Raw genomic sequence first — 23,914 nt, 5'->3', positions numbered from 1 at the left:
CTCCTGGCCACTTCAAGAAGGTGTTGGTTCTTTCTTTCAACAACATCATTTTTTTGTGGTGTTCGGGCACATGAGCTACGGTGAAGTGATCCATGCGAAGCAAGAACTCCATAAGATCATTATGAAAATACTCTTGGGCATTATTGGATTGGAAAATTTGGATTTCAGTTGGAAATTGGGTGAAGATCATTCGGTGGAAATCTTGGATAATTTTTGGAACTTCATCTCTATTTCGCATGGGATATACCCATGTGTATATGGAGTAATCATCAATAAAGGTAATAAAATACTTGTAGCCACTCTCAGACGGTAAAGTAACAAGGCCCCAAACATCAGAATGAACAATATGGAAAGGAAATTCAGATTTATTATTCTTTGATGAAAAATGAGTTCTACAATGCTTACTCAATTGACAAGTTTGACATGTAAACTCTGACACTGATACCGACTTAAATAACTTTGGAAACACCAATTTAAAAGACTCAAAAGACAAATGACCAAGACGACTATGCCGTAAATAGACCTGACTCGTACTAGATTGACTCTTAGACTCTGAGACTGTAAGACCAGCCTTATTCTCCACATGTAGAGTTCATCCACCATACGTCCTCTACCAATCGTTTTCCCTGAGGTCAAATCCTGGAGCACACAATAAGAAGGGAAAAAGGTCACTGAGCAGTTTAAAGAATTAGTGATACTACTAACAAAGAACAAATTAATAGGGAGTTTTGGAACATGCAAAACATTAGTCAGGGTGTGGCCAAAGGGAAGAGAAATGGTTCCTTGACCAGCTATGGTAGAGTATGAACCATCAGCTAGTCTCACCTTGTCTCTTCCAGAGAGGAGGTGGTAGGTCTGGAAATAAATGGTGTGGCCAAAGGGAAGAGAAATGGTTCCTTGACCAGCTATGGTAGAGTATGAATCATCAACTAGTCTCACCTTGTCTCTTCCAGAGAGGAGGTGGTAGGTCTGGAAATAAATGGACTTACCAGTCATATGTTTTGATGCTCTAAAATCAATTATCCAAGGAGAGTCAGGGGAATAAGACAATACATGGAAAGTTGTGGCAGAGTTACTTGATGTAGGCACAAATGAAGTTGAGGGAGAAGAAGAATCCATATGACGACTTGCTCTACCATAGAGTTCTAAATGGTTGCGGAAGGAATTAATAATATGGTGAACTTCCTTGGACCTTGCTGTCCTGACTTCTTATTTAGATCTAAACCTTGCTGCTTACTCAATTCCTGGGCCTATTTAGGTTTTCCGTGAAGATCCTAGCATGTTTCACGGGTGTGTCGGGGTTTCTAGCAATGGGTGCACCATAGTTTGTCTTTTCCCTCCACCCTTTTTTGAAAGTCCCCCTTCTTAAAAGGATTTCCCCCACCTGTAGTAACATTCCCTTTTGTTGCCAACACAACTGCATCCCCTCCAAAACTGTTCATTAAATTTCTTCTACTTTCTTCCGATTGTACTAATGCATAAACCTCCTGGACAGATGGAAGATCCTTGCTGCCTAGGATTTGGACTCTGATGTATTCATATACTGGGTTCAAGGCATGGAGAAATGCAAACACTCTTTGTTGGGAAACAAGTTTCTTGTACGCTTTTGCATCTTCATCACACTTCCAGTCTACACTCTATTAGTGATCTAACTCCTTCCAGACGGAGGTCAAGTTTGAGTAGTACACAGAAAGATTCCTCTCCCCCTGTTTATAAGTGGATGATTCTGCTTGTAGTTGATAGATTTTTGCATAGTGACGCAGTTCAGAATAGGTTGATTTTGCCTGTTCCCAAATCTCATAAGCTGTTTCAGCTCACATAAAGTTCCTTCTCACCTGAGGTTGCATAAACACTAATGGCAGGACATAACCATTTTGTTTTCCTGGTTCCATCTGTCATACTCAGCACTCCCAGAATTAGGTTCTTTAGTTCTCCCATTTATATACCCTATCTTTCCCCTTGCAGTAATGTATAATTTGATCCCCCTCGACCATTCTAAATAATTTAAGCCTGTTAGTGTAGGGGTATTTCTATCTTTATACTTATGTTGAGGTTGCTGATCTGTAATATTATATTAGAACTAGTGTCCCTCACTTAAATAAGGGCACATGTGTCTTTTCCATTATATTAATAGTATAAAAACATGTTTGGCCGAATGGGAGAGTAACTTTTCCCTAATTCGAACCAGACTTTTCTTCTCTCTTTTCCTCTTTCTTCTTGACTGTTATTAGACTAACAGAACTCAAAGGCAGGCCGAATTATAACATGGTATCAGAGTTCAACTAAGCAACTCGGATTTGCCCAGATATTTGTTCTCTACGCACTCAATCTAGGGTTTTCCCTTGATTTCTCTGCCATCGATTGGAGATAAGGGAAAGGGCTGAAAAGGAGTGGTCGCCCTCATCCCTTGGAGGTTTCTATGCCTCCAGTTGTGACTTGTGTGGTCGGTTGCTGTGGTTTCTAAGAAGCCCTCCCCTAATCGATGAAGAGAAGAGGGCTGATTCGTGTGGTGTAGTGGGTGTCTTGTGTGGACTGATTTTCTTCTCGTGTGATTTGTCTTTCAACTGATGAGGTAAGAGATTTCTGTGCATATTTTCTGTTATGAATCAAATAGGAATTATGTTTCAGATCGTATGATGAAATTTCAGACTGTAGTGTGCTAGGTTTTATGCTGTTTTTTTTTTTTGTGTGATTCGAAGGAGTGGTGCTCATATAGTGGTGAGATTTCAGGTAGTCGTAGGGTAGGGTTTGTGGTGTAAAGAGTACAATCTTCAGCAATAACAAGTGCTGAAACCAGTGTGATTGGTGTGATCAAACAGTGTGCAATGTGCCGAATTCAGTGATAACAGAATTCAGCAATGGGAGATAACAGTGATAGCAAATCTAATGTGATGATACCTACTAACTACCTGAATAGATGGTTCCGGCAAAAGGGTACTCCCAAATCTATGGTATTGACTACACAGAGATCTTCTCCCCAGTTGCTAAGATAGGGTTGGTTCGTGTTGTGATCTCTCTTGCAGCTATGTATGATTGGCCCCTATATCAGCTTGATATCAAAAATGCCTTTTTGCATGGTGATTTGCTCGAGGAGGTCTACATGGAGCAACCACCAGGGTTTGTTGCTCAGGGGGGGGATGGTAAGGTATGCAGACTAAAGAAGGCTATATATGGGTTTAAACAGTCTCCTCGAGCATGGTTTGGTAGGTTCAGTGAGGTGGTAAAGAAGTTTGGTATGAATCAGTGCCAAGTTGATCATTCCGTCTTCAGTCATGACTCTCTGGTAGGAAAACTACTATTGGTGGTGTATGTAGATGATATTGTTATTACCGGGAATGATAAAATGGGCATTGACAGGTTGAAGACTTTTCTATAGGAACATTTTCAAACAAAGGACCTTGGTAAATTGAAATATTTCTTGGGGATAGAAGTAGCAAGGTCTAGGCATGGTATTAATTTGTGTCGAAGGAAATATGTGCTTGATTTGTTGGAGGAAACAGGTTTGTTAGGTGCTAAACCAGCTGAAACACCTATGGAAACAAATACTAAGCTGAGCAGTGATATGGGTGAAGTGTTTGAAGACCCTGGAAGATACCAACGACTTGTAGGTAAACTAAACTACCTAACCATTACTCGGCCAGATATTTCATTTGCGGTTAGTGTGGTAAGTTAGTTCATGCAGAAACCTCTGGTTCCTCATTGGAATGTGGTTCTAAGAATTGTGAGGTATTTAAAAGGGGCCCCTGGTCGTGGTTTGATATACAAAAGTGGTGGAACACTTGAAATAGAAGGGTATATTGATGCTGACTGGGCTGGTTCTATGTCTGATAGGCGGTCTACCACAAGTTATTGCACTTTTTTGGGGGGTAATCTGGTGACATGGAAAAGTAAGAAGCAGACAGTCGTGGCAAGAAGCAGTGCAAAGGCAGAATATAGAGCTATGGCATATACTGCTTGTGAATTAGTGTGGTTGAGGAACCTTCTACAGGAGATAGGATACAACATTAATACTCCAATGAAGCTCTATTGTGACAATCAAGCTGCAGTTCATATTTCTTCTAATCCGGTGTTTCATGAAAGAACCAAGCACATAGAGGTTGATTGTCACTTTGTGAGAGAGAAGGTGCTGGATGGAGTGATAGACACTGCATATGTTAATACAGGAAACCAGTGGGCAGACTTATTTACAAAAGGGTTGAGTTGGGGAAGAGTGGACTATGTATGTAACAAGTTGGGATTATAGGATATATACTCACCAGCTTGAGGGGGAGTGTTAGTGTAGGGGTATTTCTGTCTTTATACTTATGTTGAAGTTGCTGATCTGTAATATTATATTAGAACTAGTGTCCCTCACTTAAATAAGGGCACATGTGTCTTTTCCATTATATTAATAATATAAAAACATGTCTGGCCGAATGGGAGAGTTACTTTTCCCTAATTCGAACCAGACATTTCTTCTCTCATTTTCTCCTTTCGCTTTCTCTTTTTTCCCTCTTTCTTCCTCTTTCTTCTTGACTGTTATCAGACTAACAGAACTCAAAGGCAGGCCGAATTATAACAAAGCCATCCAGGGGTATAACAGCCTTAGGGAAGGATAAATCCATACCCCCACATATTCCTTTCTGCATCGAGGAGACACCAGATGTGGCAGAATCTTCACCATTCATAATCACTACTTCAAGTTACACTCCAAGTGAGCACAAAAACCTTAAAAAAGGCAGTCGAACACCCAAAAAAAAACTCATTGCACCAGGGAACTAGAGACAACCACTCCCCTCCTTTTCTTTTAAAGCTCAGTTCTTCAAACAAAAATAGTTGCTGTTATAGAACTAACAGGTGATCACTGGCCTACAATAAATCAGGTATGGCTGCTGTCGCAGCATATACAGGTCCTCTCTTGACCTACAAATCAAGTATGGCTGCTGTCACAGCATATACAGGTCATCCCCTGACCTACAAATCCATCAGAAGGATGCTGTCGCAGCATATAAAGGTCATCACCGATCCCACAAAAAAGGAAAGGATGAGGTGCTGATCACCTCACTTCAACCAACTGAACCTATTACAGGTTTTGTCCTGGCACACGACCAGAAAAAAATAAAAAGGAGGAAGGGAGAGAGGGTACTTCAGTCCAATGCAGGAAAGAAATCTGGATCTTCAATAAACCACACTGTAGCTGGTGAAGGAAGAAGACAGAAAAGAGGTTTGCTCAATCTCTCCTTTCAGATCTGACAGTCCCACTTTGATACCATGCTGTCCAGAAGAGAAGAAGAAAGGAAGAGAGTAGAGGAGAGAAGAGAGAAAAGAGATTGAGTCCCAAAAGAGCTGCTGGTAGTGCCAGCTTTTTAATTTTTTATACTAGGGCGACACAACATAAAATAAAAGGTGGAAAATACCAAAGTACCCCTGCGGTACTAAACTTACAGAATAACAACCTTTTAACAGCAATCACTTCCCCCATTGTGGATGCTTTAGAATCAAATACCCAGTTCTTTCTTTCCAAATGAACCAGCATAAATCAAAAGGAAGCAAATTACAAACGATTTTCTGTCTTGCACTGAAATTGGACACCTTCCACAAAGAGATCAACCTTGGTAGGTCCTCTGGGATTATCCATTGATGCTTAGTTAAGTGTTTGACTGGTCCCTCCATGTTGCCAGATGAGCTGCACTGATTCTCAACATTTGGAACTTCATTGTTGTGAAAGGTTTGCATTCCCCCTTGGGAGATGGATAAATTTTACTGTGGAGGCTTTGGAATCGAATACCAAAAGCAAAGGAAGCAAGTTCCAAAGTATTTTACTGTGGATGCTTTAGAATCGAATATCCTGATTATCTGTTAATGCTCAGTTAAGTGTTCAATTGGTTCCTGACAAGCTGCACTGATTCTCAACATTTGGAACTTTGTCAATGTAAAAGGTTTGCATTCCCCTTGGTGAGACAGGGAAAATTTTGCTTTGTTTTGTGAATATTGCAAAGCATGGTTTCAAGGATTTTTGATGCATTTATTCAATTTTCTATCTGAAATTACTCTATTATATTTTACATTTATAAATTACTTCTGAGCTAGGATTTTCTTCTCAGGAAGTTCAAGCTACAAAGAAGATGAGGAATTGTTTCCTCCTAGGGCAGAAGAACGAGTACAGTCTCCAAGTGGGTTAGGACATGGAGGTGCAATGAAAAATGATAGACAGCCTGCAACAAGATATTTCATCATTAAAAGCTTGAACCATCATAATATCCAACTTTCAATTGAGAGAGGAATTTGGGCCACTCAAGTAATGAATGAACCAATTTTGGAAGAAGCTTTCCATGTAAGCAAACATTTAATCTAATGTTGTGTACTCCATTTTTGAATTTCAGTACTTCATAGAGAAGCTTATCCTTGCCTTGCAGAATTCTGGTAGAGTAATTCTAATTTTTAGTGTCAACATGAGTGGTTTCTTCCAAGGGTATGCCCAAATGATGTCTCCTGTTGGTTGGAGGCGAGACAATGTCTGGAGTGATGCGGGCGGTAGAAGTAATCTTTGGGGCCGCACTTTCAATGTTAAATGGTTGCGATTACATAACTTGCCTTTTCAAAAGACTCTCCATCTGAAGAATCCACTGAATGACTATAAGCCTGTCAAAATTAGCCGTGACTGCCAGGTGTTCCTTGAATTTAAGTGATTTTGCAGTAAAATGTCAAAAGAGTGTGAATTTGAAGATATAATTGTGGTTCACTTGCTGTTTCCAGGAGTTATCACAAGAAATTGGTCAAGCTCTTTGTGAGCTCATTGATGGAAGCATCAGTGTAGATGGGGAGTTGAAAAGGTATAGATGTTGTTTCCTTATTCAGCTATTAGTTTCCCCCAACGACTGACTTATAAGCCACCTACTTTTGGTTGGCCTTGGAATGTACAAATGCAGGAATAATCTCCCTAGGAATGAACTCATGAAAAGAACTTGTACTGAATCTTCAGTTCCATTACAAGATGAAGCATACTGTCATGCATATCCTCCATTGCATATGGCTTGGCCTAGGATGCCTGTGGCCAGTAATTTCAATTTGGCACATGGGAGATGTCCTGGGGGATTTCTTCCAGAAAATTCCCCTACCAATTTTGAGGCATTAAGAGGAAAACAGAAGAAGAATTCAAGAATTCATGGAAAACCTTCCAATATGTATGGGGGCAGGGATATTTTCCAATTAGATGGTGGGGGTCTATCTGCAGGAAGAGGCCTTCTCGCTGATTCATTATCTGAGGAAGATTTTCTTGATATGGTATTCAAATCCTGCTTCACCTTCCATAATTTTGTTTTAATTATACTTTTTTAATGCTTAACTTTGTGGTACTTGATCTATTTTCAAGCAAAATATGGTCATTTGTGTACATAACAGTGTTGCATGGACACAGACAGAGGTATCTGATTCATGTCTAGGAATCTGATACTGATTAAAATGAATTTCGACTTGGGGAGACAACCCTAAATTAGTATATTTACTATTAAATAGTCTCTCTCTGGTGTTTTTTAGCATCACATACCCCTAGAAAAGGGAATAAGCCTAAAATGTTTATTATTGTCACCTAAGAGCATTCTATGGGAAGGAGATTGTACACATGATTTAAAAATCAGATGTTCCTTTATGTTATATAGCAATGAGATTGTACACATGAATAAGCCTAAAATTGATATGTAATAGTGTTCTTCAATTCTCAATGGTCCTTGGATTATCTGAATTTAAGACATGTCTGAGATTAGACAATTTGCCCATTTAGGAGAATCATACTTAGAGAGCTCTTTTCCTTATCTCTTCCTGGTAATAATTATACTTTTTTAATTGCAACTGAAAAGAATGATTATTTTGCCTCAAGTCTTACTGAAATTTTGGCAAAAAAATGGAATATTTTATGATTATTTTGTTGCCTCTATCTATTCTCTTACATCCATTTTATGCGTTTGAAAGAAATTTTCTTGTTTTTCATTTTGAATATCTTTAAACATCTCAAGCCTCTATTGCTATAGTCATACTTTATTGGATGATCATGTTGAAGATTTCCCACGAAATAATTTCCTTTTCATGGTTGCTTCTCAATAAAATTCCTTTGTTGGACTGATCAGAAATCAGGTCGATCTGTTCTCATGTTGGGGTTATTTGGAGCAACTTAGAGTGGACATCTTTGTTTTACTTTCTTTAGAAAGCATCTTGACGATTGGTAATTTGAAGAGCAGGAATTTCCAGTTGACCAGTCAATGTTTTCTTACCCATTTATAAAAAAGAAGAAATGGATGAATTGTCCAACACCCTGATTTTATATTTCCAATCCTACCCCTCCATGATTTTATATTTCCAATCCTACCCCTCCATGATTTTATATTTCCAATCCCATCCTCTCTTAAAATGCAAAGAATGGGACAAGTTTGGGGGTATCCAATCCTACCCCTCCCTGATTTTATATTTCCAATCCTATCCCCTCTTAAAATGCTTGAAGAGAATGGATTCGTCCAACACCCTGGTTCTATATTTCCAATCCTGCCCCCTCCCTGATTTCATATTTCCAATCCTATCCCCTCTTAAAATGCCTGAAGAGGATGGGAGTATGGGACAAGTAGAGTTTGGGGGTTTCCAATCCTACCCCCTCCCTGATTTCATATTTCCAATCCTATACCATCTTAAAATGCTTGAAGAGAATGGGACAAGTAGAGTTTCGGTGAACACCCTAGACTACAAATGTTTGGTTCATTTTTAGAACAGGTCCAGTCCAACCAGATTAGCAAATCAGATAATTAATAAATTACTAATGCATTAATTAATAAATAAGTATATTACAATAATCTATAATTAATATATTAATTAGCGAGACAATAATTGATAAATTAAAATAATTAAAGCATTACTATTATTAATAAATTTATTGTTTATAATTACTAATCAATAATATTTATTTAAATTTAGAAAAATAATAATAATAATTTCTGAAAATAAATACAAATAATTAATTTATTAATAAATTATTATTATATTTATCAATAATTTCTAAAAATTTTAGTAATTGATTGTTGGTAAACGATATTGAAATAATTACATTTCTAAAAATTATAATTATGACTCCAGATAATTATAAATTATTGATTAATTTGATTCGAAACTGAAAGATAGTTTGGTGTAGTTTTTGGAAATTATGGATAATTTATTGATTATTCAACCAATAAATAATTATTGAAAATTAATAAATGATTATTCAGAAAATTAGCGTAATTCTCATTATTACATTTTCAGAAAATTATTGATTAATTTTATTTTAAAATAACAGTTAGTGCAATTTTGGAATTTTATGACATTTTTTTAATTTTTGGAATATTATGGAAAATTATTGTAATTATTGAAAATTTATAATTATGTTATCATAATTTATAATTATTGAAATTTTTATTATTATCAATGTAATTATAATTATTACACTAAAATAATTGTTAGTGTAGTTTGACTAATTCCTTTTTTCATAATCTCAAATAGTATTTCCCATTATCCAATAATTTTTGAAAAATTAATAATAGAAAAAACTGTGAATCTTGATTTAAAATAATGGAAATTAATAGTAATAATTATTGTTACATAATTAACAATTTTCCATTTTGTATCAATTCCAATAATGTAATTATTAAATTACACAAACTTCCATTATTTAAAAATAATAATTACTACAGAATTATAAATTACAATAAAATCTGTTCTTTGAAATTACTGTAATTACAGTAATTTTGAAATACAGAAATTCCAATAATAATTATTAGTGTAATAACTACAGTTTGTTTCAAAATAATTTTATTACACTAATAAATCTTATTGGAATTTTATTGTAATAATTCAATTACATAAATTATTGTAATGAAAATTTTATTTCTAATTACAGATTTGTTTTTCATATTAACTTTATTACAGAAACAATTATCTTTGAAATTTTAGTGTAAATTATTATTTTAGGAAATTTATAATAATAATTATTATTTGAATTTTATTGCTGATAATAATTACAGTAATAATTATCATTGGAATTTACATTTTCAGAAATTTATTAACGTAATTTTATTAGTGTAATAATAATTATTAAGTTACATTTAATTATTATAGTAAAATTTGTTCTTTTCAAAATACTGTAATTACAGTAATTTTGAAATAACTGTAATTCCAATAATAATTATTAGTGTACTTAAATTAATTATTTTTTCAAAATAATTATTATTGGAATTTTGGTGTAGTAATTATATAAAGTAATCATTATAATAAATATTTTACTATAGTTACAATTTCTTAAAATTAATTTTATTACACCAAAAATTAAATTGTGTTATTTTCCAGAAAATTGACTAGAAATCAATGAATATACAAAATTTTCAACCAATAATTTCTTTATAAATTTCATTTAAAGTTAATTAAAAATTATAAAATTGAAAAATAAAGTCAACAATAATATCTCCAGGAAAAATAAAGTAAAAAAATATCATAATTTTCGAGAAGAAAATAAAAAATATATTAATGTAATTATGGAAATTTTCTTTAAAATGTAGTAAATAATTACTGAAAATTATTGGAATATTTTGGAAATTTGGGAAATTTTATTACATTTGATAGATATTGGAAAATTATTTAAAAATTGTGTGGTTTACATTTAAAATTTTTAAAGATAAATTAGTATTGGTAAAGGAAATTGGTAGTTTGAACCAATAATTGCACAAATTATTTCTGTTATTAATATAAATTAGTATAATATTGGAAAATTTTAGAAAAGGAAATTATTAATAAACTTATATTGAGAAATAGAAGATAAATTAGTGTAATTTTGTAAATAATATATTTAAAAAGAAAATAAATTATTTAATATATTTAAAAAATCAATAATTTAGTATATATACTTTTGGAAATTTACCAGCAGCCGACATTCAATATATCCTTTTGATCCTTTTTACCAGCAAATTAGACATTGGGTTTTCCCGTGCATCGCACGGGTCCCGTACTAGTATTCTACAAATGGGAGGATTGTGTTTGGCATTTGTTCTATCAGTACAGAGTTGCAGAGTTTGTTTGTTTCTTTTTTTCTATTTAAATGGCTAGTATCTGGACCTGCCTTCCCTCATAAAGTCTTCTTTTGTCCTCCATTGTGTGGAAGTACCGAGGCCAAAAATTTCTGGAGTACCATTCTTTTGTGGTTTTGGGGGTATTGAGAATTTTTGAAAAGTAAGAACTGTGACAGTAGAGAATGTGTTGAAAAGTAAGTCTTCTTTTGTCCTCCAACGTTTTGCACTGTTTAATGGTTCATCCAGGATTTGAAGACATAAATTTTGGCCCATTTGTGATATTGTTACAGGCAATTTTGAAAAGCTGAGCTGGAAAAGCAACCATTTTCCTCTCCAAGTGGTGGGTCAACGGTTCTATCATCTGGGCTAATGGTTCAACCTGTAATTGCACTACAACTTTGAGATTAGGATCATGAATATACTCCCTTAGATTAAGATTTAGTGTTGTAAACCTAGATATGGAAATAAGAGGGAGAGAAAGAGGGAAGGGAGAGAGAGATCAAGATGAAGGAGATTGAAAGATAGAGGGAGGGAGGAACGCGAAAGATTTAGCAGCCTAGCAGCCAGGGGAGGAAAACAGGGGAAGGGGGGAGATCTCTGGCAGTTGTATAACAACAGAGACCGATCTCTGGCAGTGCAGCAACAATGGTGACAATAGATCTACAGTGGCGATAGTTGAATGGCACTATCAGCGGCAGGTTGGTCTGAAAATGTATCTTATATGACTTGTTTTGGTTTGCACGCACATGAACAGTTCATTGGTTTGACGTTTGACTGTTTTTTTTTTTTTTTGAAAGAAGGTAAGGTATGATTGTATTAACTGGTCCTGTGTACAATGAGTAACTGTACAAAAAAGGACCTCAAAAAAAGGCCACTCTCAGTGGGTGGGTAGAACAGCCAACACCATAGCGGATGGGTTAGCTAAACAAGGGGTATCAAGGGAACAGTTTTTTCTGGGCGGCTTTGTAAACTTTTTCTTACTAGTCTCAGGTAGTACATTGTTGCTATTGTGGAGAGGTACCAGCTCGTTCCCCTCCTTTGGGAAGGCTGTATTGTAATATCTTATTGATTTTATTGAATAAAATTCAATCATTTATCAAAAAAAAAAAGGCCACCCTCAAAAAAGTATAATCAGATGTAATATCTTTGAATTCAGCATGTATTGACAATCAGCACCTAATGGCATCTATGGCTGAATTGATGACCTTGGCTTCAGAAATGGATTTGTTTTCAAACAACCTTCTGTTTCTTTCTGAGCACACAGTCCAAAGCACTGCTGGAGGGACAGAAGCCCAGCAAAGTCTCCCTTTTTTGGAAAGTCCAGAAATCTGCCATTCTTCCAAAAGAGCTTTAACTGATGCTGGCATGCACCAATTCAAATTCAGAGATTTCAAAAAGTGGCTCCGTACTGCAGAACTAAACTTATAATGGAGGAAAAGATGTCCAACAGACTCCACCTCCTCATTGCATAAACAGCATTCTAAGATCTGAAATGTTCATGCCTTTTTTTTATCAACATTTCCTTAGACAAGCACCTCTCCAAAGCTGCAACCCAAACAAAGAACTTAATTTTTGAAGGAGCTAGATTCCCCCAAATGGCCCGACTAGGAAAAGGAACTTCAGTCCTCTCCACTAGCTTATAATAGAAGGATTTAACTATGAAGACACCAGTTTTGGTCCCTTTCCAGAATTTTGCATCTTGGGAGTGGATATTTAGCTGCTGGCTTTTTAACAGAGAGAGAAGATCTGCAACCTGCTGAATTTCCCAGTCATTGAAGCTCCTAAAGGAAGGAGTCCAACCCATTCTATTCTCCTGAAGTCTGAAAGAATCTGCTACTAAGGCTTCCTTGTCTGAGGCGACATTGTATAAGTCTGGAAACAACTCCTTTAGGGGGTTGTCACCAATCCAGTGGTCTGACCAGAATTCCACTTTTCTTCCATCTCCCACTTTAAATCTGATGCAGCCGGAGAACTGTTTGAGGGGGTGGTCCAGTATCCCACCCATTGTTCCTTAGGCCATATTTCTCCCCTTATCACTTTCCTCCACAGATTATTTGGTTTAGTTGAGAATATCCACAGCCAATTTCCCAATAAAGCTAGATTTAATAGCTCTAATTGTCTTATTCCTAGCCCACCTTGTGACTGAGGTTTGCAAATTTGTTCCCAGCTCACTAAATGATACTCGTGAGCCTCTTTCCAGCCTTTCCAAAGAAAGCTTCTCATCTTTTTTCTCCATTTCCTTTGCTACCTCAGATGGGATAGGAAAAAGGGTCATAAAATAAGGGCCTGTTCATTTGCTTTGAAGTCTAACATCTGAAAGTGTAATAATTACATTAAGAGGTATATTGGTATTGGTGAACAGTGAACTTTTCTTTCCTCTGAACTCTGAATGCAGAGAATGTTGTTCTGAATTCTGAAAACTATCAAATATCCATTTTGACCCCATATAAGAGAGTTATTGTTTGTATTTTTGGGGGTATCATTGGAAAGCGAAAAGTTGTATGATTGCACTTTAAGAGGAAACGAACAGCCCTAAGTTGGAAGATTAGCTAACACACTTTTGATTAGTGTGACCTTTCCACCTTTAGAGAGATATCTTGACTTCCAAGTTGACAATTTTTTATCCTTTCTTTTTAGAACTGAGCCCCAAATATCTTTAGAAGTACATTTAGCTCCAAGGGGAAAACCTAAGTAATTTGCGGGCAGCCTACCCACTTAGCAACCCAAAAGCTCAGCCAAGCCTTGAATATTAGGCACTTTCCCCCACAACCATTATTTCACTTTTTGCTAAATTCACCTTCAAACCTGAAATAATCTCAAACCAGAACAACAGATATTTCAGGTTTATAATTTGATCCTATGAAGCATTGCAAAAAAGCAGTGTATCATCTGCATATTGTAAGATGGGAATTTTTGTACCATTGGGGCTTACTTCAAAACCCTCCCGAAACTCCAGATCTGAATCCCTTCCCACCAATTTGCTTAGACCTTCCATCACAATTAGAAAAAGCAAGGGTGATAACGGGTCTCCTTGTCTCAACCCTCTCGAACTTTTGAAAACCTTGGAGTGGAGATGCAGACTTTAACCCAATTCCTCCATTTTGAACCAAAATGCATCTTATCCAACAAATAATCTAAGAAAGCCCAGTTAACATGATCGTAGGCTTTTTCTAAGTCAATTTTGCAAATCAGACCATTCCTCCTACTTCTTAACCTGGAGTCAATTAATTACATTTGCAATAAGAACTCCATCATGTATTTGTTTATTATGTACAAAAGCACCTTGGTGAGATGGAACCAGAGAATCCATCACAGCTCTTAGCCTAGTTGCCAGGACTTTGTCTAAGATTTTGTATACACTGCCAATCAAGCTTATTGGCCTAAAATCTTTCATCTCTTTAGCTCCACTTTTCTTAGGGATTAGAGATAGGAAAGTAGCATTCAGACCATAGTTGTCAAGGTGGCACCTAGGCGACAAGGCGCCCTTGGAGGCTCGCCTTGCCCAGTCGCCAAGTAGTTTTGTGCACTATGTTATAAAATACTTTTATATTTTTAATTTTTTGACAGTATAATTATAAAATAGGCATTATTAAACTAGAATACTCATTTTATGTGTTTATGTACTAATTACTTTTTATTATTTTCTTATTTGTTAGGGTTTAATCAACACAAACATGGCTAACTGCTGTATTGAACCCAAGGTTCAAAGTATCGATACACCTCTGCGTATCGGAAAAGGTGTATCAGTACTTATAATGATACTCCCCCTATTTTTTTATTTCTTTGGTTTTCAAATTCATTTTTAAATATATATATATATATATATATTATTTTAAAAAATGGGTTCCCGAAAACACCTGTAAACATGTGTATTGGGGTGCCAAAGATACAATACAATACACTCGATATGGGGCGTATCGTATCGAAGTTTTGATCCTTGATTGAATCCTCAAAAGATTTCAGAACCTGAACCAGTAAGCAAGGGAAGAACTTAAAATTTTGTCTAATCAATACATTTTCTTCTTACAGATCTTCTTCTTCCACCTTTTCTTTTCTTCTTTACCTATAACGAAAGTAGGGGGTTCAGCCCCCATATTTTTTGAATTTTCTTTCCTTTGTTCCTTTTCTTCTCATAAAATGTTGATTTTCTAAACTTAAAAGATGAAATTTATACTTCTCTTATGAAAATTATGGATAATTATTAAGAAAAGATGGTTATGGAACCTAGGGAACTACCCTAGGATATATGGTTTTACTTAAAAAAAAAAATCCATCGCTCAGGTATTGCCTAGGCGCCCACCTAGGCAACAAGGTGCCCCCCTATCGCCTAGCCTCACCTTGGCGCCTTAAAAACTATGATTCAGACTTCTCTCTAAAGCAGCCGATTCATGAAACTCCTCCAAGACCATTGGTTTGATTGTTGAAGTCAATAGTTTCTTTTACCAAGGTCAATGATTTTCCAGCTTACTAGGTTTGGGGTGAAACAGACCCATCTGGGTGATGGGTTGAATGGTCAACAGGCAGGTCAATGATGGGTTGCAAACACTGGTTACAGGAATGTATGGGCTTTTTGTGCATATGGTATGGTCTTTGTGAGAAGCATTCTTCTAAATTCTCTAAGTTCTTGTCATCAATAGTGTTCTTTCTAGTTTACTATCAAAACATACACACAAGCACCTTTTCCACCCTATCATGTTGAAAACGTTTTTTTGGTAAGGATCATGTTGCAAACTTTTGGAGACAATTCTTTTCGATGAAGATTTCTTACTTATGTTCTAATACAAAAGAAAAGATGTCTTTTTCATACGTGCATACACATGGGGAGGGAGGCGGTGTTATGGGCCCGAGAATAGGATCTCGTCACGGGTCAGTCCACGGGGAAAACCTCCTGCTTTCCCTTGTTCCTCCCTTTTCTTGAAGAACCTATCTTGCTGCCCTAAAAGGTGATTTGTTCAAGAGATCACCAACTCTCCTTTGCTCTCTTTCTTGACTGAAATTTTCGATACCTTTATTGAATAATATCAGCTCCTTAAATAGGAGATTACAAGAGGTAGAATCCTACTTTTAGGAGGACTCCTTGCTAATCTACTACTATATCCTATTAAACTGATAAGATAAGACTGAACTGATAAGATAAGATAAGACTTCCTTAATCTATCCTACTGAACTGATAAGATAAGATAAGAACTGTAATTAGATAAGATAAGACTCCCTACTAATCCATACTACTGAACTAATAAGATAAGAACACTGAATAGATAAGACTCCTACTAATCCCTACTACTGAAAGCAGATAAGGCAAGAATACTGAATAGATAAGATAGGATGAGAACACTAAATTACTGCTGCTGCTGCCAGCGTCCACATCAGGCGGTGCCAAACTGGCTTAGTTGCTAAGATCTCTGGCTGGTTGTAGTGGAGACTTGGGATCAGATCCTACTGTCACCAGGATTGAGGGGTTATGGGTAGGCCCTATAGGGGGATGCTTGTTTTTGTTTCTTGGATGATTCTTCATGACCCCCTAATTGTATTTGTTCTTTTCTATTAATGGAATCTTCTTTTTTCTCCATTACCAAAAAAAGGATAGGGGGATGGGCTAACCCCCATTGTTTAGCCCCATGAAGCCAAAATAAAAGGAAAAATATGGGGGAGATGGGGGGAGTAAAACAATGAACTTTCCTAATTGAAATTTGGTGATGCTAATGATTGAACTTTGTATGGTGTGTGTAGTCAATTCAGGGAAAGTGTGGATTGGATATAAATGTCATGTCGAACTGTATTGTACAATAGACATTGGTATTTGGTAACTTAGATGTGCCTTTGATAAGGTACATTGAAGGTATTTGGTAACATAGAACCATTTTGTTGCCTTTGATGTTCAATTGTGGTAGTCCTAATCCAGAGTTTTAAGTTCCTCTCCATTAGAATGCTTTTAGTGCCCCAATATCTCTAGTAAAAGCTATCTCGCTGGCCCCATGACCCATCCCTCCAAAATTCAAGTCTTCTGTGCCAGGAAGGGGAGCACAAATAGGTAAGTATTTCTGATATACTGAACCAAAAACAGAAAACTTGGGAACTATGTTTGCATGTTTTTATTTTGTATAATTACTTCACCTTACATCAAGAGGCTGGATTATGTGAAGAAGCACAGGAGCTGCTATCTTATCTGAAGAATTTGTTAAAGGAATTCTATCTAAAATCATCTCCAACAGGTATTAGAATCGTTGGGATTTGATAGGGACAGGTTGAGGCATCTCCAACAGAAATGTTGCAAACTCTTGGACCAATTCTAATTGCATTGTGTGGGGGCAGCTCCCTCCAACATGACTTTAAAAGTTTTAAGCCTTGAGGTGTGAGGTATATGCCTTGAGGCAAGGTGCACAGATTTTGTGTGAAGGTTTAAGCCTTACAACTTTGATTTGAGGCTTAGGCCATATATGAGAGGGGCAGTTTGGTAAATATGGGCCAAAATAAAATGAGTAACATGTATAGCTAATAAGGAAAATCAAGTTCTTAGTTTCTCTTAGTGTTTTTGGAAAGTGTTGTTAGGCTTATTTAATTGCTACTTTATAGTTGTTAGTAGGCTGACTTCTTAAGATACTGTCAGTTAGGTACTTGTTTTTTTTTTCCTATTACTTTGGTTCTAGGGTGTGCTGCCAGGGGCATACTTGTAATTTCTATTCTTTTTATTAAGTTAATATAAATAGAGAACTGGCGGCAGCCAGTAGTACTTTTTTTCCTTCTCAATCGTATCTCCCTCTTCTTCTCTTTCTCTCTCTCTCTCTCGTCTCCCACTCTCCATGAATGATTGCATGGTATCAGAGTAGATTTTCTGGGCTGTAAAAGACCTACGATCCCTCCTGTTTTGAGCAAGGCTTCCTTTTTTAAATTCTTGGGCGTGGAAGACAGAGAAACCCTAGTAGGTTTATTGGCGGAAACCCTAGCAGATTTCTGGCGGCACTTGTGGTTTTTTTTCCTTGGTCGTAATACCAAGGAAACCCTAGTCAGAGAAGTGCGATGCTGATAGAGACTCTCTTCCTTCTCTGTTCGATGCTGTGAAGTTGATTTCAGGTTGGCACCTTCGTACAGGTGCTGGACAGGTGTGTTCTTGTTTGTCTTCTTTGGCCAATGGTATGAAGGGCTTATTCCTTGGTTATATATACTTGTTTGGATGTTGGATTGTTAGACTGTATGAACTGCAGTCGGACTGATAGCAATGTCTGCCTTGGTTGTGTTGAACTGATTACCGGGCTGGTTTAATGACTGAACCATCTCAGAGTTGTTTTCAGCAGTGTCTTGTTCTCTTCCTCACATCCTAGAAGTAAATTCCTTGAGGGTTGGTTTTCTGTTTGTGGCTGCTGTGTAGTTGTGTGGTGTTTGGACTGGTTTTCAGCAGTATTCTATGGCGAGTTATGAATCAACCTCATTGGGGGTTACACCAACCCACAACACAGCTGGTATGGGAGGTGAAAACATGATTTTTCCCATGCCAATTACCCCTTTAAATGGTCTGAACTACCTGGAGTGGGCTAAAAGTGTAAAACACTATGTAACGGCAAGGGGTAAAGCTGGTTACATTAATGGAAGGGTGAAAGAACCCAAGGGTGAGACAGCTGAACATGATAGGTGGGACCAAGAAAACAGTATGGCGATGTCTTGGCTCCTCGCAGCCATGGAACCTGATGTGAAGAAGAACTTTATGTGGGCAGACACCGCTAGTGAGATCTGGGAACAGGCCAAAACTACCTATTATGAGCAAAGGCATTATGCCAAGGTTTACCAGTTACAAGCTAAATCTTCAACCTGTAAAGAGGGAAACCGTAGTTTGTCTTCATATTATTCAGCCCTTACCTCCATATGGAAAGAATTGGATCATTATCAGGCTATAGAGTGGAAACATGATGATGATGCTAAGGCCGACAGGAAGCTGGTCTCTCAGCAATGTGTGTTTGCCTTCTTATTGGGACTGAACCCTGCATATGAATCGTTGAGGGTTCAGATCCTAGGAAGCAAAGAGTTGCCTACGGTTCACGAGGTATACTCCCTTGTTCAATCGGAAGAAAGCAGGCGGAGTGTGATGGTTACAGCTGAGGGAGAGCAACATGTTGCTTTGGCTGCAATGAATAATAACTCCACGGGGAAGAAAAGTGACACTAAGAATGATGATAAAGTTAAGTTGTTCTGTACCCACTGTCGGCGTTCATGGCATACACGTGACACTTGTTGGAACATCCACGGGAAACCCAAGTGGGTAGTGAAGAATCAAGAATAGGGTAAAAGTCAAGGCCAGAAGAAGGTGAACACAACACAGAATGCAACACATGTGGCAACCCAAGAAACTCAGGTTGTCGATAGTACCCGGGACTGTTAGATAGTTGTATGCCCTTAGCTCCAATCAGATTGATGTACTTATGACATTTATTGTAAATGAATAAAGTGCATATTTGATTCATGTTCTTATGGTGTGTTTCTGTGTAATACCCTTAAACTGGACACTTAATGAGACTCGTGTTAGTTTAAAATGTTCACAGCCGTTGGATAAGTCTGGGGAGATTTATCATGCTAAGGCTGACACTGGTGTGCTGCCAAGTGTTGGGGTGGCCTGTCTCAGCTACCAGGGTGAGACCTGAAGCACATGTAGTGTAGGATTACTTGAAACCTTGAACCGGACCAGATATCCAGTATTGCCCTAGACCTTGGAGATTAGTGGGCAAAACTGGAAAGTTACACCTGACCCCTAGACTCGATTATGATATTGCACTAGGTGTCGGATTGAGCTGTCTTTGATATGCCAATCAGTGAGATCCTTAGAGGGGGTCAAAACCTGGGTATGTTGGGACAGTCTGAGAATTCATCTGAGTGGGTGATCATAGTGACAGGATCAGCCCCTTTGTCGGACAAAGGTAATGATCGGGGATGCACTCTCTCTAATGGAAACCAAGACTGCCGGTAGCCGATTTCAATCGTTGAAAATTGTTTTGCAAAATATATTTTATATACGGATATAAATATATAGATTATGGTTTCAAATTGTTTGCAAAAGGTTTTAATTCCCGGGATCCATGTGAGTAGAGAGTGCGGCATTGTTCCTTGCAACCGAGGGAGAGGTCCTCTCTTGTCGGGCAGTGTTTGATCATTATGGGCTGAGAGGTTAAGTGTAAGACCATTGAGGGTAATACCTGATGGGCTAATCTTGCATCTGCCCACAGTTCCTGGGTTTTTATAAGGTGGCTTGGCCCAGGGACCACTTAGTGTAAGTGTTGGGCCCATTAGGAGTCCATGTGATGGGCTTCAAGGGGTTCACTGTCTTTTCAGTGAATTCGGCCAGGCCTTGTAACAGAGGCTGGGCTGAACCGGTGTGGCTGATGTGTAGATCAATGTTTGGGTCCCACGCCATACAAAGAAGCCCAACTGGGCAGCAGTTTGGAAGCAGTTTGAGCACTTAGACTTCATGGGCCTAAAAGCCCATTTCGAACTGGGCTGATATGATCAGTTAAATAAAGTGGCAGATCTGGGTTTAAATCAGCATATAGGATAGGGTCTTACCCTATCCACTCAGAGAGTCCAGATCTGAATACAGATTCAGATCTGGAAACCTCCTAATAAGATTAGGAGAGGGTTGATCTAATCTGCAGATAACATAAGGACTTATCCTTATCTCCTAAAGAGAACTCCTAATCCAAATACAGATTTGGATTAGGAAACTTCTAATGAGATTAGGAGCTCTCTTTAAGCCTATAAAAGGAGGAGGGGGCGAACCATTCACTCCATCCCAGAAATCTCAGAGATTCAAGATCTCAGAGCACAGAGAGAAGTCAAATAAAGTGTGACTGCGCCTTCTCCCTACGTTCTCTTCCTGCCACCGCCATACTGCCAGTTCGATCTCCTTGTAGGAGCGATCAAGAGGTGTCTTGATATCAACCTTTGGAGAGATGCTGATTTGAAGTTGTGCTCACTGCCTCCATCGAATTCTTGTGAAGGGTCCGGTTCTTGGGAAGAACATTGCTGATTCTGCTCCACCCTACGCTGTGTCATCTTCAGTGGGAGCAGTCTTTGGAGATTTTCTTTGGGCGTGAACACCTTCGTTGGGAGATACTATTTCTTCGTATCAGGTATATCCCTCTCCTGCTTCTGGTTTCAGATCTGGTTCGGTTTCTGGTTCAAGATTAATCCTTGAAAATGTAGATTTTCTAAAACAGGGAATGTGATTCCCAGATGAGGGGAGAGGAAATTTTTGAAATTTCGCCCAACCTACCTTCAAGGTTCGGCCATCCATATGATGGATCTCTCATCCCTTCAGGGACCACCCTAATAAGTCTGACCCCAAGGAAGAGATAATGAATTCCTTTAGAGAGCACCTGGAATCTTATGGTAGGGCCTTGCGACAAATGGACAACTCAGTCACTGGTACTCCCTCTACTTCATTTGCATCTACTTCAGGTAATACGGCTTCTGTGTTCCATGTCACTCCCACGGATTCCCCTTGGATCATTGACTCAGGGGCCTCCAACCACATGACCGGTAAGCCGAACTTGTTTCAGACTTATAGCCTTTTGTCAGGAAGGGATAGAGTGAGACTTGCAGATGGTTCTTTTTCCTCCATTGCAGGCCAAGGATCAATATCTCTTCCACATGGCCTTAACCTGAATTGTGTATTGCATGTCCCTCAACTTTCTATAAATTTGCTTTCAGTTAGTAGCATTACAAGCTCTTTAAACTGTAGTGTAACCTTTTTTGCTGACTCGTGTTTTTCAGGACCTAACTTCTGGGAGGACGATTGGTAGAGGGAGCCTAGTGGATGGTCTCTACATTTTCGACAACAAAGTTGGTTTCTCGGTGTCATCCTCAGAGTCACATAGTCAATCAATTTTTTTTGTGGCATAGTCGTTTAGGTCATGTTTCTTTCGAAATAATAAAGTCTTTGTTTCCGGTTTTATTTAAGTCATGTTCAGTGTTAGAGTTCCAGTGTCAAACGTGTCAGTTAAGCAAACAATGTAGAACAACTTTTCACTCAAGTAATAAAAGATCAAATGTTCCTTTTCATGTTGTGTATTCTGATGTATGGGGGCCTACCAATGTAATCTCTGAGGGCGGATATAAGTACTTTATCACATTGATCGATGATTACTCTTGCTATACATGGGTAATTTCTATGCGTAGTAGAGACGAAGTTCCAAAGATTGTGAAAGACTTCCAGAGGATAGTATTTACACAACTCCATGTTGAAAGACAGATCTTCCAATCCAACAATGCAAAAGAATACTTCCATGGGGAGCTCAATGAGTTCTTTGTCTCCCACGGATCTATTCATAGGAGCTCATGCGCCAGAACACCACAACAAAATGGTGTTGCTGAAAGAAAAAATAGACACCTCCTTGAGGTAGCTCGCGGGATGATGCTACGTATGAATGTTCCAAAAAGGTTTTGGGTGGATGCTATACTTGCGGCTGCTTATGTCATCAACCGCATGCCCTCCAAAGTGCTTAACTACATGGCCCCTCATCAGTTATTGTACCCTCAGTCTCCTTTATTTTCCATTCCCATGAGAGTCTTTGGTTGTCGTGCCTTTGTCCATGATTTATCTCCATCTCGAGGTAAGTTAGACCCTCGGTCCATTCCTTGTGTCTTTCTGGGGTATCCCTCCTCTCAAAAAGGGTATCGGTGCTTTGATCCCATTAGTCGTAAGTTTTTTGTGTCTATGGATGTGTCCTTCTTTGAGTTTGAGCCATTCTTCCCTGCTTCTCCTCAGGGGGTGAGTAGTAGTGTGGAAGAGGAGAAGCAGGTTCAGGTATCTCTTCCTTCTATTCCGGACCTTGCTCCCTTTTGTGTCTTCCAATGTACACGCCGTAGAGATCAGCAATGTGATAGAGATGTGGAGCAGCCAAACACTGAGCAATCGACACCGTTAGACTCCCAGGAGGTAAGTCCACTCCCTAACCCTACTCCTACTGTGGATGACCTTGACATTCCTATTGCTCAACGAAAGGGAGTCAGGTCATGCACTACCAAACACCCCATTACCCAATTTGTCTCCTATGATCACATTTACCCCTCATACCGTGCCTTCCTATCTGTAGTTGATTGCATCCTTGTTCCCAGAAATGTTGCAGAAGCCTTAAAATACCCTGAATGGACACATGCCATGAAGGAGGAGATTAATGCTCTTCACAAAAATCAAGCTTGGGAATTGGTGGATCTTCCAAAAGGGAAAGACCCCGTGGGGTGTAAATGGGTGTTCACGGTTAAGCACAAGGCAAACAGAACAGTTGAAAGGTACAAAGCAAAATTAGTAGCTAAAGGGTACACACAAGTATATGGGGTTGACTATGATGAGACTTTTGCTCCAGTAGCTAAGATGAACTCAATTAGGGTTCTCCTGTCCTTAGTTGCTAATTTTGACTGGGAATTGCATCAACTGGACATAAAGAATGCTTTTCTAAATGGTGATTTAGAGGAGGAAGTATACATAGTTCAACCCCTTGGATTTTTTGCCAAGGGAAGTGAAAATAAGGTGTGCAAGTTGCGAAAGTCTCTTTATGGCTTAAAGCAGTCTCCCAGAGCCTGGTTCAGTAAGTTTCACATGGCGGTTCAACAGATGGGCTTCAAACAGTGTCAGTCTGATCATACACTCTTTGTGAAGAGATGTCAGGAACAGGTTGCTGTATTGATAGTGTATGTGGATGATATCATCATTAAGGAAGTTGGAGCTCAGAGATATAAAAATTGAAACAATTCCTTGCATCTAAATTTGAAGTGAAAGATCTAGGTCCCCCGAAGTACTTCCTTGGGATTGAAGTTGCCTGCTCAGAAAAGGGTATCTTTATCTCTCAAAGGAAATACACCCTTGGTCTATTACA

General features: G+C 38.1%; 1 protein-coding gene across 5 annotated transcripts in view; it reads left to right on the top strand.

Annotated features, from left to right (window-relative positions):
• LOC104602243 (YTH family protein) overlaps positions 1-23,914 on the top strand; it is an 80,869-nt gene that overhangs the window by 51,448 nt on the left and 5,507 nt on the right. For 4 of the 5 annotated variants that reach the window (XR_016080862.1, XR_016080861.1, XM_088895738.1 and 1 more), the window contains 4 exons: positions 6,084-6,313; positions 6,396-6,647; positions 6,736-6,812; positions 6,909-7,263. Coding sequence is in view for 2 of the 5 variants with exons in the window: in XM_010265857.3 (XP_010264159.1) it covers positions 6,084-6,313; positions 6,396-6,647; positions 6,736-6,812; positions 6,909-7,263 (914 nt within the window). In the remaining 3 variants the exon portion in view is untranslated. Of the gene's footprint in view, positions 1-6,083; positions 6,314-6,395; positions 6,648-6,735; positions 6,813-6,908; positions 7,264-11,347; positions 11,756-23,914 lie in introns of all 5 variants that reach the window. The other variant, XR_002022946.2, reaches the window with a different exon arrangement.

Source organism: Nelumbo nucifera, chromosome 1 (assembly GCF_055504915.1).
Source record: "Nelumbo nucifera cultivar China Antique chromosome 1, China Antique-T2T, whole genome shotgun sequence".
Classification (NCBI taxonomy): Eukaryota; Viridiplantae; Streptophyta; class Magnoliopsida; order Proteales; family Nelumbonaceae; genus Nelumbo; species Nelumbo nucifera.
The sequence above is the reverse complement of the archived record's forward strand: the minus strand, read 5'-3'. Positions and strand labels throughout refer to the sequence as shown.